The sequence below is a fragment of the Gossypium raimondii genome, chromosome 4, assembly GCF_025698545.1.
Source record: "Gossypium raimondii isolate GPD5lz chromosome 4, ASM2569854v1, whole genome shotgun sequence".
Classification (NCBI taxonomy): domain Eukaryota; kingdom Viridiplantae; phylum Streptophyta; class Magnoliopsida; order Malvales; family Malvaceae; genus Gossypium; species Gossypium raimondii.
Genome location: NC_068568.1, coordinates 50,079,858 through 50,094,315, shown reverse-complemented (window position 1 = coordinate 50,094,315; position 14,458 = coordinate 50,079,858). Strand labels below are relative to the sequence as shown.

The following is a 14,458-nucleotide window of genomic DNA, read 5'->3' as shown; positions in this document are numbered from 1 at the left end:
TCACCTCACCACTCCACTCCAGTTATCACTGCAAAAATAATCATAAAAGAGTGTGAGCTTAACCAAGCTTAGTGAGTATTCAAGATGCTACAATAATCCACAAACACAAAAGTTAAAAACAAGCATGCTAGACACATTTAACACATGGCATCGTTAACATCATGTCATATTGATACATTGGCTACTTGTGAAAATGAAAATACATGTTATGACACTCATTGGATACAGGGATCTCCAGCACTCCACACTTGACTCATAAAGTTTATATCGAACCCATAAAGTGTAGCATAAAGCTATCACTCTCCAATACACCAACATGACCCATGAATGGAGCAATGCTCTATATTCCTTTATCCCTCCACATGTCACAACATCAAACACATATACGAGTACTCAAATTCTATGGCATGCCAACTATATCCAATGTTTTCAAAAGTTCACAAGGCCAATATACCCATTTCACACGTTAATTTTCTGGTTTATGCACACTCACACACTTCATATCCATATCACTTGTCATTTTCACATAATGCACCTAAGTACAAACACTTTGCTCAATGAGAAAAATACACTTTCATTTCAATTGTGTGCACATAAAATTAGTTGTTCACAAGGCATGTTTAGTCATATAATTAACACGTATATTCACATTACAACTTGCACATATCACAACACATGTAAGCTTACTTATAAAAATAACAAAGTTCAAGTAAGAAAACTTGATCTTAGGACTTACATTAGATTATTAGACCACCTAATCCCCTTTTAACTCACTAATTTGTACATAAATTATAGCACACAAGACCACTCACCTCAACAACTTGCTTGCACAACAAAGCTTCAATAAGCTTTTGCTTACCTTTGTCCTTGTTTGTAGAGGCTCCCAATTGATTTGGAACTTCACATACACATCAATTATAAAACATAGGCATTATAAACAACATCAGACACATTTAAATTCCTCCAAAATCACATATCACAACCCACTAACTTTTATACCTAAAACTTAGCTAATTTTATAGAAATATATGTTTAACCACTCAAACCTTGTTTCTAAGCTTAGATTTCAACTTCATACCTCCTAAATATCATCTAATTATAGATCTAAACCATCAATTTATCTAATTACACGGATCTAATTTTTCCAGAAAAATCAAGCTTATATGAACATCAAGAAAGGGGAAACGTTCAATTTGTTTAAATTACCAAAGGATTTGTTAAATCAAGATTAAAAACCTTTTAATTAGAACAAAATAAGTTAGAATTCACTTTAAAATCAAAGCTTAACTAAGTAATACAGAATCCACCATTTCTGATAAAGAATGACACTACATGCGTGTGGAACAGGATCGTAGTTTGTCTAAGTTACGGATTTATCCTAGATCTCTATACGAACGTAAACTGAAAGAGAAACAACAAAAACAAATTAGTTGTCACAAAGGAGAGTCAAACAAAATTAAAACAAAAGAAAGATGAATTGACCAGTAAAGAGTCCTTAAAACAAAACACAAATTAGGGTTTCTTGGATGGAAAGAAACCGTCCTTGGACCTTAAGAAAACGCCCCAACCTAACCAAATCTGGAAAAACAAAACACAAACAAATTTATTAAAAGTGGTTTTAAAGACAAGCAAACTATTTTGTGCAAGGATGTTTAAAACAATAAGAAAATATTAAAACTTCTAATTTTGATGTGTTTCTTGATGGAACATGATAGGAGAACGTCTTTCTTGAAGCAACTTTAACCTAGAATGAAAATCAATAAAATCAACACGCTAAAACAGTAAGAACTAACTTAAATAAGAAAGAAATGATAAATTAAGGATAAAAAATAGAATATGACATCCTAAGAAACCTTAGAAACATTAAGAATCCACAACTCCTTTCAATGGCTCTAATTCCCCTCTAAGAAAAAGATCTTGGAAAGAAAAAGCTTGAAGATGATTTCCACAACTTGAAAGATTGTTAAAACAACTTATAAAAGAATCTCAAGAGCAATTCTTGAAGAAAAACTCAAAGAAACATAAATCAATTGTACGTGTATAAGGGTGAACGTCCATGCTACTTATAGGCCCCTAAAATAAGTTTTCCTAACCCTAATGGAATAACTAACATGACAACTCATCAAATAAAAAAACAAAATAATTTTAAGTGTGGACTTTTAATGGGAATTCAGCCAAATGAATTGAATAGGCTCATTGGACTGAATTCTTACATGATGATCCACCTATTAAAATAAAATTAGACCTATAGTTTAAATATTTTACAATTTGGGCCACTTTGATAATTTGGCCTAATATTCAATTAAACTACTTTCCAAACTCAAGGATGGGCTTATAGACATCTTAATGGGTCATTTTTTCAAGAACTTGGTCTTGTGATTCGTTTGCTCTCGAAATTGGCTCGTTCAAGCTCGTATATGAAATCCAATGCGCCTTGGTTGCAAGATTCAGTATTTTGAGCCAAGATTTCCAAGATTTGAAATCTTGATTTTCTTGATCCTTGAAATTGTCCGAAACAACAAAATTGGACCAAGATTCGATTTCTTAATTTTCTTGAGAACAAGAAAGTGAATCTTGGTTTTCTTTTTCAGTCGTGTGCTCATCTAGGGCCTTGGTAAGAAAGTCTTGGATGGTCCCGTTCAATCTTGCTCAGATTTGCTTGGCCTTTAACCTCATTATTGGGCCTTGAAGTAATGTGAGCTCATCACATCCATGGGTTTGAAATTGGGCCTTAAGGCTCGCATCAATTTCCAAGCTAAAAATCAACTTAAAATCACTTGATCTATTGAAATCTTAATTAAATCATTTAAATCTCAAATTGAAATAACAAATCACTTAGTTTAATAATAAAAAGTTAAAATCTCACCTCAATTTTGCAAAATCGATGAACTATGGAGCTAATTCGAGCTAAAACGTGTGAAGATCTCTTTGAGAAATTGAGGATGAAAACGTGATTAATCTTTAAAATTGAATGAGGATTTTGTGTTTGAAGAGCTTGAAAATCATAAAGGATAAACTAATTTCGAGAGAAAAGCCTTGATTTGGTGTTTGAGAAAATTTCGAATGAGATGTGAAAATGAGAAGGAAGGGACGGTGGGGGTTGTTAAATAGGCAACAATTTTTTAAAAAAATTAGGTCATTGGCCCTCTAACCACCTCTAGTTTCTTCCCTCTTTCAAATAGTTCTTTATTTTCAATTAAAACTTATTTTCTAAATTATTTTCAAATCCGATCTAGTTTTTAAAATCCGTTTTAACCAAATTAATTCTCGGACACTTAATTTTAACTTCTTAATCTAAAATTTTAATTCTAATTGTTTTAATATTTTGTTTTATTAATTCCTAATTATTTAATTATCTAGACTAATTACAGTTCCCAATTCACTAACCCCCAATTTACTAACTCGATTCTACTATCCCGATTTTTGAGGTGTGACAAATTACATATTAATTATATATTAGTCAATAATATTATGAATTTTATTCCTCTTATACCCATTTTGTTCAATATAGATGTAGTTAACCATTATATTCCCCTTCCCTTTATTAAGGATATACAAAATTAGAAGTTTAGATCTTGCATCTATGTCTTATGGCCCAAATACTTATGAGTTGACCCATAGTTTTCCCTTTATTGTTAAAACACATTCATATAATAACCCATTATGGCACAGAGAATCAGAGCATGATGGCATGTCACATTTTTTTAACTTATTCATTTACGCACTTCCTTTTTAACTTATTAAGCTTATAACCATCAGTAACCTTAAGTAAAATGTAGATAGACAAGACCATCCAGACACAACCAGAGAGTATATAAGTGCTTGACCATAAAGTACCATATCTCATCCTTCCAAAACAACACCATAAAGCAAATAAGTGTTAGTTTGCCAAAACACACCAGGGAGCACGTAAATGTTAGGCTTGAAGGCATCAAATAGTGCACATGAGTGTAGAGCCCGAAGGCAATAAAGAGTGTACATACTAATTTCAAGGCTAAAAGGCATAAGAGAAATGCATCTAGTCCCTATTAGCATGCCAATCATATCTCGGCTTAAAAAATTATTTCAACATATAGGTACTCAATCATACAAATAATTCATATATTTATATGCATATCATAGCTACATTCAAGTGTTCCATGTCACATATACGCATAACATGATTGTCTACTTGAGTAGCAGTTACTAAAATGTTTATTTCTAAATGCACACAATTCAAGATCAAGATCTATTTAATGTTTTAGAAACTATACTTACTAACCTTTCACCACAAAAAAATCAGAATATTCACACAAGTGAATTAACTCCAAAACTTTTTATAGTTACCTTCTTCTTCTTTTTTGTTGCCAGGCAGTTTTGACCTTCCTTCGGTTAAAAATGTTTATCTTTAATACATAATTCATAATTCATTACCATTTATTCCATTATAAACTAGACTCGGTAATCATTTCATACATATAAGGATCATATTCTAATTCATTTATACAATTTATAACAATTTTTCAAGTTGAAACATGGGAAACTACTAACACTTTAACCTTGACACACTAAAATAAATTTATCTCATTTTAAAAAATTCAAACACAAGTTTCATTTGCTCTAATAAAAATTAGTATCATTAAGATTTTTGACCATATATGGTTCAAATTTTAATTAAATTTCTAAAATTTTTGGTAAATTTTTAAAGTTACATGTGACACCCCACACCCAACCTGATTGCCGGATCCGACTGTGTAACATCACAGTACGTTGCTAAAGCAACTCATATCAAACATACACAACATTCCATATAATTAAATCTCATAAATACGTTTCAAACATAATCTAATTGAGTTGTTAAGACTATAGAAGAACTAATACACATAAAAAAATAAACATCAATGGCTAGAAGATAAATTTCCATTCATCTTTTAGTTAATTTTTCATGTTTTAATATTTATGAGCATGTTTATATTTTGCATAAAATATTTAGAGATATCTAAAAAATTGAAGGAAACCATACAAAAAAAAGGGGGGGGGGGACATGAAGACTTTTGTTCCTTCTTTTGGGGTTTCAATTTTTTAGAAAGAGGAGAGTGAAGGTTTTGTTTGATAGTTTCGATTATTAGAAGAAGCTATGAGAGTTGAGGGAATATGAAAGAAGAAAGTAAGGAGAGTTGAAAGAGAGGGATTTTTTTTCAAAGTTTATTATTAAAAAATTTTAATTTTGCAATTGCGTACGAATAAACCCATAATTAATTGAATAATGATTTATAATTTAGTGGTGATTAATATTAAGTTTCTTAACAATTAAAACAAAAATAAAAAGAGTAAGGATCAAATTGACAAAAAGTTGTAAAGCTTGAGGGGTTAAATTTGTAATTGTGCCTAATGGAGGGACTGGAAATGAGCAAATCAAAAAGTAAAAGAACCAATTTTAAGCAAATAAAAGTAGGGTGACTAAAACTACACAAATCAATAAGTGCAGGGACTAGCCTCGAAGTTTAACCTCATATTAATTAGTGGGGCACATTTTCAAGCTTTGTAGAACTCCAATAAAAGCTTGGGCTTGTGGATGATTGATAACTAGGGTTATTTGGGCTCTTGATAATGGAGAAATGTATTTGGGTCACTTAGGATGTATTCCGCACTTCGAATCCAATTAGGGCCTACATTAGGAAATTTTATTTTATGGATGATTCCCATCACATTATATATGGTCATTTTTCAATTATTTTATGGCATTTCAACAAATTTATTTATGTTATTGACACATAATTTTGGTATTTTCTTTACCTTAAACCCCAAACTTAAATCTCGAACCTTAAACCTTGAATATCGAATCCTAAACTTAAAGCTGAATTTAAGTTCGGGTTCGGGGTTTGGTTTTGGAGTTCAAGTTTAGAGTCCGAGATTTAATATCCAAGTAAAAAATTTATCAATATTATGTGTCAATAACATGGAAAAAATTGCTGAAATGTCATTAAATAATTAGAAATGGACTATAAGATGATGTGGTGGGAATTATCCATAAAATAATTTCTCGCACATTAGTATTTGAATTTGGTAACTTTTTTCAATTTTGGTTCATATAATGACGTAACACTCAAAAATTGTCACATCATCACCTAATTTTTTTTATAAAAAAGTCGTTTTTAGGTGATTACATGACACGATAGTAAAATATCACATCAATTATTCAAGTTTATCATACTAAAATGTCTTTTTTCTTTCTTATTTTGTTTTGAAAATTTTTCAAATATATATGGTGTAACAAGATTTTAATTATTTTTTTAATTTAACTCATACAATTTCACTCAATTCGACTTGATTTCATTTCATCGATTCAATTAAAAAAAATTAAATCGAGTTAGAATAATAAAATAAGACTCAACAACTCGATTAACTTAAAATTTTTTTCATTCAATTCAACTTAATTCAATCGAACGCTAACCCCAACCACAACTTCTAAAACCTAAATCCATTAAAGAAATTTAATTGGTTCAAATCTTGATGGTCTAATTGTGTTTTCCAATACCATCTTTGTTTATTCAAGTGCACAGGAAACTTGAATACAAGTTGTACAATTTTGTATTCCCATGTCTCAATTAATATACTATAATTTTCTTGGGATTAGACCATTACACTATAATATATAATATATAATTTAAATATTTAAATTTCATCAACTTTTTTATATTTTTATAATTAATAATATCCATTTAATTTTCCTAATTTAATGTCGGCTCTTTTTGACACAATATTTGAAACTATTCATAGCTGTCTCTCAACCTATAAATAGGAGGATAATGCATTTCAACACATTCGAGCTGATACTCAATCGGCTCCAATCTAGAGTCGTCCATGGTAGGGCCAGTTCGAAAAAATTTCGGCCCGACTCTTAGGCCGGGCCCGCCCAAATATGGGCTGAAATTTTGCCTGTGTTCTACTGGGAAAAAAGTAAGCTTGAGTTGCCCTACCGATTTTTAATAAACACAAAAATATTTTAAAATAAAAATAAAAAATATTTTTAAAGTATTTTAAAATTAAAAATAAAAATAAAAATATATATTTATTATATTCGGTGGGCCGGCCCGGCCAAAAAGTTGAGCTCGAGCCCAGCCCATTTTTTAAACGGGTCTCATTTTTTTGCCCAAGCCCATATTTCGGGCCTATATTTTTACCCGAACTCTCCCATATTTCAGACGGGCCATCGGGCCGGGCCGGGCCGCCCGGCCCATGGACAGGTCTACTCCAATCTGATACGTTGAATTGGGTTGAATTTTAAAATGTTTTATAGGCGAGAAAAAGAAGAGAGGATAATATGAAGAGAAGTTGAAAGAGAAAAAGAGAAATTGGAGATAATAAAAGAGGTGGGGCCAGCATTCCTTGACTCACGAATCTTTGTCTGCCTTGTGCACTGGCAAACGCCAGTTCTATTTCAATGTCTGAATCAAACCTTAGCTGGTTTAACCAATTTGTTTTTGTTTTCATTCAAATCCCCATATTTTCAATTTCGAAATATAGATTCTGATAATATTTATTTTTTACGAGAGCTTATTTAAAATTATTCGTAGCCTTTCCTTAACTCATAAATAGGAGAATAATGTACTTCAACATGTTCGGACTCACGTCCTCTTGTATTGATAATAATACTTATACCAATCGAATTAAGACTCAATCCTATTTTTTTAAATAGTTAGTGTTATTTCATATTTTTAAAATGGCAGAAAGAGTAAATGGAAAATATAAAAAGGTGGGTGTTGACTTTGGTTAAAAAAAGGATATTTATTGAAGATCCCAAGGAGATTAAATGCCTAGAGACCCGGCAAAGGCAAAGGCAACACACACCTCCTTCATCTCTGTCTGTGTCATCATCTCAACAGAAATTCCGCAGAATCTTGATGCATGCTTGCTTTTGTTTCACTATCAATTTCAAACCCCTACTTCCTTCTTCGGTCAAACATCAGATCCAACTTTTACTCCCATTAAATTCGATTCGATTTAAAAAAATTAAAAAATAAATTTAATTTTTTGAGTTAATCAAATCGAATTATTCGAAATCGACTTAAATTGAAATTTATAATTTAAATAACAAATTGGTGTAAATACTCCTTTAGTCTCATTAATTTTGAAAATGAGCAAAATGATCTCTTTCAACAAAATTACAAAAAAATAAAATAAATTTTAAAATTCAAAATATTTATAAAAGTTCTAAAATTCAAAAAATTCTAAAGAATATATAAAGAAAGTTAAAATTTTCTCAAATAATATTTTTGAGACATAAATAAGTTAATTAATTATTCAAGTTTATCATACTAAAGTATCTTTATTATTATATGTTTTCAAATTTATGTACTCTAACATAAAATTAGTTATATCCTAACAAGATTTTAATTTGACATGTTGAATTTTTAAAATTTAACTCGAACAATTTCACTCGATTCAATTTGACTTAAATTTAATTTCACTCGACTTAATTTGAAAAATTCAAATTGAGTTAGGATGATAAAATATGACTCGTGAACTCGGTTAACTAAAAAATTTTCACTTGATTCGGTTAACACTCACTCTTATATTTAAGTAAATAAATTTTATTAAGGTTGAAAAGAAAATCTTATCAAATTATAAAAATTTTGACATATTCGAGATATAAATTTAACCATTTGTGTTTGTTCAATTAGGTTTAGTTAAGCTTATTTATTTAGTAAAGAAATTGGATTCTTCGATTATTTATGCTTGACCTTAGTTCAAATTCAAAATTGAGATTTTCAATATTATTTATAAATAAATAAAAATTGAGTAGCCACAGATATTTAAATTCAATTCTGTCAAATTTGACTCGACAATGATCTAACTAAATATAACTTTTTGTTTTCAAGTCAAACTCAAATAATTCAAAAGTCTCATTTACACCTCGAGTTCTGACGCAACAAAATGTAATCTCAACTAATACAACATTTGTTCATGCAAAAACTTTCCAAATTAGTTCTTATACATATATATATATATATAAAAACTCTTTCTTATTAACTTGAACGCAAGTAGTGGCAAAATTAGGAGGCTAGCAGGTTCTCAGCCATGATTCTTAAAATAGAAAATTTGTTATTTACATTCTTTATAATTTATAAAATATTAAATTAGTAATAGTAAAATTGTACTTTTTACCATTCAAAAAAATATAATAAAAATTAATTTAATTCTTTAAAAATCATAAAGATATAGACTATTAAAATAATAAAATTATATTTTTATTATTATAAAAATATACAATTTAATTCTGACCCTGAATCCGAGAAAACCCACCTATTCTTATGTTCTCCACCATAAACATAAAACATTTCAAGATTCAATTTTGGTTGACTCTAAACACGTTTTCCTTTGTTGGTATAAAAACACTTTAGGATTATGAGATGACAAAAAGACGAATTAGTCTGATATTTGTGGTGGTTGGAAAGTTATTTCAAGATGTAAGACCAATGGTGTATCCTTAACCACCCTGTTGTTAAGAATGCTTTTGTCTGATTCTACCACCACCACGCCTACCTATCATCTTTCAATCTTTTTTGCATTGTTTAGGAAACCAATGGCAACGAGCAACATGCATTTATTCTGATTCACCATGTCTTCTTTAAAGTTCGAACTTGAATTCCCTCAATCATCTTAAAAGAAAAGTTCTCTTCATTTCTTAGTCTGATACAAAGGCATAACTAGGAAACAATTATTGAGCAAGTTGTAGGCCTAAACTCCGTGAGGACTAAAATGGCGGCCATTTCAGTCATAAGCTTACAGTTAAGATAAAAAGAAATGTGGTTTACAAGTAACCCAAAAATGGGTGAGAAGTGAAACCTTCCCACAACTACCCAAAAAGAAATGAAATGAAATGAAAATCAAAACCAAGGGTTTGAAACTGTACAATTAGCGAAAATATGCAATCTCTATCTTCCCATGTTGTCACTGCCTGAATCTGTAAGAACGGTCAGCCTCCTTGCTGTCTTCAAAAACTCACTGCAACGTTGAAAGCATTAAGTAAACAAAATGATTGACCTTTGAAAAATTAAAAAGCAAATGATCCCAAGGAACCATTGGTACCTGAAGGGCTCATCTCCTGTGTGCTTAACAGAAGCAGCAGCATCGTGGTAGAACACATTGCTCAGCATATCTGAACTTTTTACGCCAAACATGTTGGCTAGATTGCCGTGCAGCTCTTCATATGATCTGAGAACTGAAAGATCTAGGGTTCTTCCCACATTCTCTGATTCCGTGAAGACTTGGCAGTGACCAGTCTCCAACCCCATGTTGGTTTTTGGGAGCTCTTTGTACCAAGGAGACCCTTCATCTGAAGAATTTTCACGAGCATTTTGATGTAATGCAGATCCAGAGGCATCGGAAGAAATCATAGTCTTCTCTGTATTCCCGTTGGATGAACTGTTTCCAATTGTATCTGAGCAGCTCTGAGAAACCTGCTGCTCACAGAAAATGAGTTGACCAAACAATAAGATATGGGGCGTCTTTATTTCATTGCTTTCTTTTAAACTTTGGGTAAGATTTCCCATTGCGGGCGAGGAAGAAATATTCCTATTGTTCCCATAGTCACTGGAGTGTCCCATAGGTGGGATAGTATGATCAAGCTGATTAAAACCATGTGGAAAGAGGCCCGACTGCAGCTTGCTGGAACGGAGATCTGATGAAGATAATCCAAACGGTGCATGCCTGGCTCCCTGTATGCCTCCAGGAATGTTGTTTGTAATGCAACATGCGGGGCTGCTGGACCTGAAAGTGCTGTCAGAAAAAGATGGCATTGGAATTTGGCCAAGTAAAGAAAAATCAGGGTGTTGCGGAAGCCGCATCCTTTTCCTCGGGGGCGAGAAAGGATTAAGATGGATGGCTGGTATGTTTGTCACCAATTCAACCAACCATGGGCTAACACGCTTCACATCGTGTAGTAAATCTGGCTCATCCCATGCCACCTGAAAAAAGATGTTAATTTGAGAAAAAATTATTAGAAGCAAATCTAAGAGCAGAATATAAGGTAAATTGCAAATCAATGACAATATAAAGTTATGAGAAATATTGGATATACCTGAAGAAGGCGCCATGGAGAATTAGGCCAACGGATGGGATCAACAACCTGAGCGATAGATATTGTTCCCATAAACCAGCTAATCCGTGAGGAGTCCTCGGTTTCAAAAGCCATTTTGAACCTCATCCCAGGATACCAGTGGATTTGCGTTGCAGTTCTAACTGATGAGGCCTTCACACAGAACTCAGGAGTGCTTGCTCGTGGATAGTAAACAACCTCAAAGGGTTGCCCATTGGCAGCACGAGTCACAGCTTCAATCACATTCTCGGGCCTTATTCTTCCCCTCAGATCCCCATTCGAATCATTCCTCATCGATTTACTCTCCCCCTCCCTCAAGAGTGGAGAATAACCGGAGCTTCCATCCCCCAAATTCCAACTAGAAGGATACTCATGTCCACTTCCAATACCTCTCTTCACCCTACGGATTCCCACACAAAGATCTCCATTCTCTGCTCGAAGAAAGACAATCGAATCACCAGCCACAAGCTTCTTATGATTCACAAAATTACTCCACCCCGTCGTCAAAAGATGCCGGCGAGGTGTTCCCCTATATATATGCCTAAATTTCCAAACATTACCATGTACATCCTTTGCATGAATGGTCTGAACAGGGGGTTCAGCACTATAATCCAACCTAGGAAATATAGTCTCTGCACAATACCGCGGAACTGAGAAACCCCCACCATTATTAGCATCGGATTGAGTCAATGTCTTGGCAAAAGAAGGTGGTTTTTCAAGATTCTCCATCCCAATATTTCCATCAAAACCATCTTCATACCCAAAATCATTCTCTCTCAAAGGAACCAGCATAATTTTAGCATAAACCTCATCAGTTTCAGGATCTGCCATAAACTTAATGGCCGAAATTCTACATAGGATGAGTGAAGGAATTAAAAGACTCCCAAAATCTACATTCCTATTGGCATGTTCAGCATGACCTTGAGGGAAATAGAACACCTTGGAGTTCACCGCTGGCATTTGCACCATATTACCAGCACAAGCATGCCATAGTTGAGGATCTAAGCATTTTTCTGATGTCTTAACCACTTCTTTCCTACAATCCATTACTGTTATCATTGTTTTCCCAATTCTTGAGGTCTAAACCATACAGATAACTACCCTTCCTCTTTTTCCTCACTTGATTATTCTGCTAACACATGAAATTGGAAATATATCTTAATCACACAATCAATTAGACAGATAAATTAGAAGATAGAACAAAATCCGCTCCCCCTCCCCCCCAACAAAAAAAAAAACACCATAGCTATATACAATCATATTTTCCACACACACCCAAACAAAAAAATCAAAGAATTCACTTAAAAGGGAGAAGGAAAGAGTAAAAGACCTTACCTTTAAATAAAAGGAGATAATTTTTCCACCAAAAGGAAGAAACCCAAATTACAATGAACAAAAAGAAGCAGAAACAATGCAAGAATCTCAACCCTTTTAAGGCCAAAACAAGAAAAGAAAATCAAAGATATAAAAATTCAAAGACTTAGAGAATGAAGAGAAACAGAGTTTGAGAAAGGAAAGGAAAATGAAAAACCAGGTCGTTATGGGAAACTGAATAGAAAATGAGAGTTTTAAAGAAGAGAGATAATGGTAGAGAAAAGAGATTTTAACTGGAAAGATTTTGTGTTGTTTGCCGACCAGAGGACTGTGCAGAGACAAAATATACAATATATTAGACGCATATATTGTTTCTTTTTCCTTTAAAAAATAAAAGAAATTATTGGGATGAGAATGGAGGACAAAAAAGACAATTTATTATTTCGGGTTGAGTTGAGCTTGGACAAACATGAAATATATAAATATTATGATATGTCAGGCCTGAGCTCGGCTTGACTTGGACAAACATGAAATATATAAATATTATGATATGTCAGGTCTGAACTCGGCTTGACCCATACGCACCTCTATTCATGAGTAAAAAGGGTAACATATATCCTTAATAAATAAATGAGACTATAATTGTAACACCCTTAACCCTTGTCCGTCGCCGGAACAGGGTTACAGAGTATTACCAGACTTTCCAAATCAAATACGAATATTTCATATTATTTAACATGCATACCAGAATATAATCATAAATCACTCATATTGTCCCTTGTATGAGCCCTTGAGGCCTAAAAATACACATTAAAAGCAAATCGGGACTAAACTATAAACTCAGAGAATTTTTCACAAAATTCCAAAATTTTTCCTATGTGAAGGGGACACACACCCGTGTGGACGAAAATAAGTCATTTCAAGGCCACATTTCTCACCATTTTGATATCAACCTAAACACAACATTTTAACACATCAATATATCCCAACAAACAAGTCAAAACCATGTTTTAAACATAACATAACATCATTTATATATACCCAAATACCTATACTTACCTATTTAATCCATCTAACTAATCTACTAAAGTTAATCACAAATTGAATACAATAAACCTATATCGTTCACATCAACGTCACTAATATGTCTCATTTTCAACCCAACATATATATAAGCAAAATTATAATTATTAACATTTACACAAGACAAACTTTAATTAAATCCGCACAAACCCTATACATGACATATAAACTATATTGAACGTTTCAAAAACTATCAGAATAAGCTGGATAGTGTGACTTGATGTGCTGATTCGATCTTCCAACCTCTTGAAAAGCTACAAAGACATTGAACAACTCGAGTAAGCTTAATTAAACTTAGTAAGTTCGATCGGTTAAACATAAATCTTATTGAACCTACAATAACACATCAATTAAAAAAATTCATTCAATGTAAACTTCCTGCCAATCACAACTTCAATCGATGAACACACTTATTTCAGATCAATACCAATAACAAATAATATGTTTTCCAATTTCAATTACATATTCACTTACCAAGTCTTCCTAAATCGGTGACTAACTTATGGATAAGAGTACGTCATTTTCAGAAGCTTGAAGGTTGAACAGAAGCTCATGAGAGCTAAACAGAAACCCATAAGGGTTGAACGGAAGCTCTTAAGAGCTGAACAGAAACCCATAAGGGTTAAATAGAAGCTCAAAAGAGCTGAATGAAAACTCATATGAGTTAAACAGAAGCTCGTGAGATCTAAACGGAAAGTAAACACGAAAATTCGCAACAAATGCTGAACCTCGGTTTACTTGGGTAATTTGCCACATTTTCCTCCAATTCCGTCAATTCACTGAGTGCCAAATGTACTCAAATCCCGCGTTCCAATCATTTCGAACATTCAATTTAAATTCATAACTTTAACAAATTTTCACTTTCAAAAATAGATATGAATAAATACATAATACCATTCATCAATTCAATATATATATATTTATATATTAAAATTTAACCATACGAACTTACCTGGATTGATTTGTAATATTTGCAGAAGT

General features: G+C 32.5%; 1 protein-coding gene across 1 annotated transcript; it reads right to left on the bottom strand.

Annotated features, from left to right (window-relative positions):
• Positions 1-9,642: 9,642 nt before the first annotated feature.
• Positions 9,643-12,711, bottom strand: LOC105780565 (auxin response factor 18). The gene is made up of 4 exons (XM_012604962.2): positions 12,416-12,711; positions 11,063-12,209; positions 10,072-10,949; positions 9,643-9,987 (listed from the first exon to the last, which is right to left on the bottom strand). Exons 2-4 carry the CDS (start codon positions 12,137-12,139, stop codon positions 9,918-9,920), a joined length of 2,025 nt encoding a protein of 674 aa, XP_012460416.1. The 5' UTR covers positions 12,140-12,209; positions 12,416-12,711; the 3' UTR covers positions 9,643-9,917.
• Positions 12,712-14,458: the final 1,747 nt, after the last annotated feature.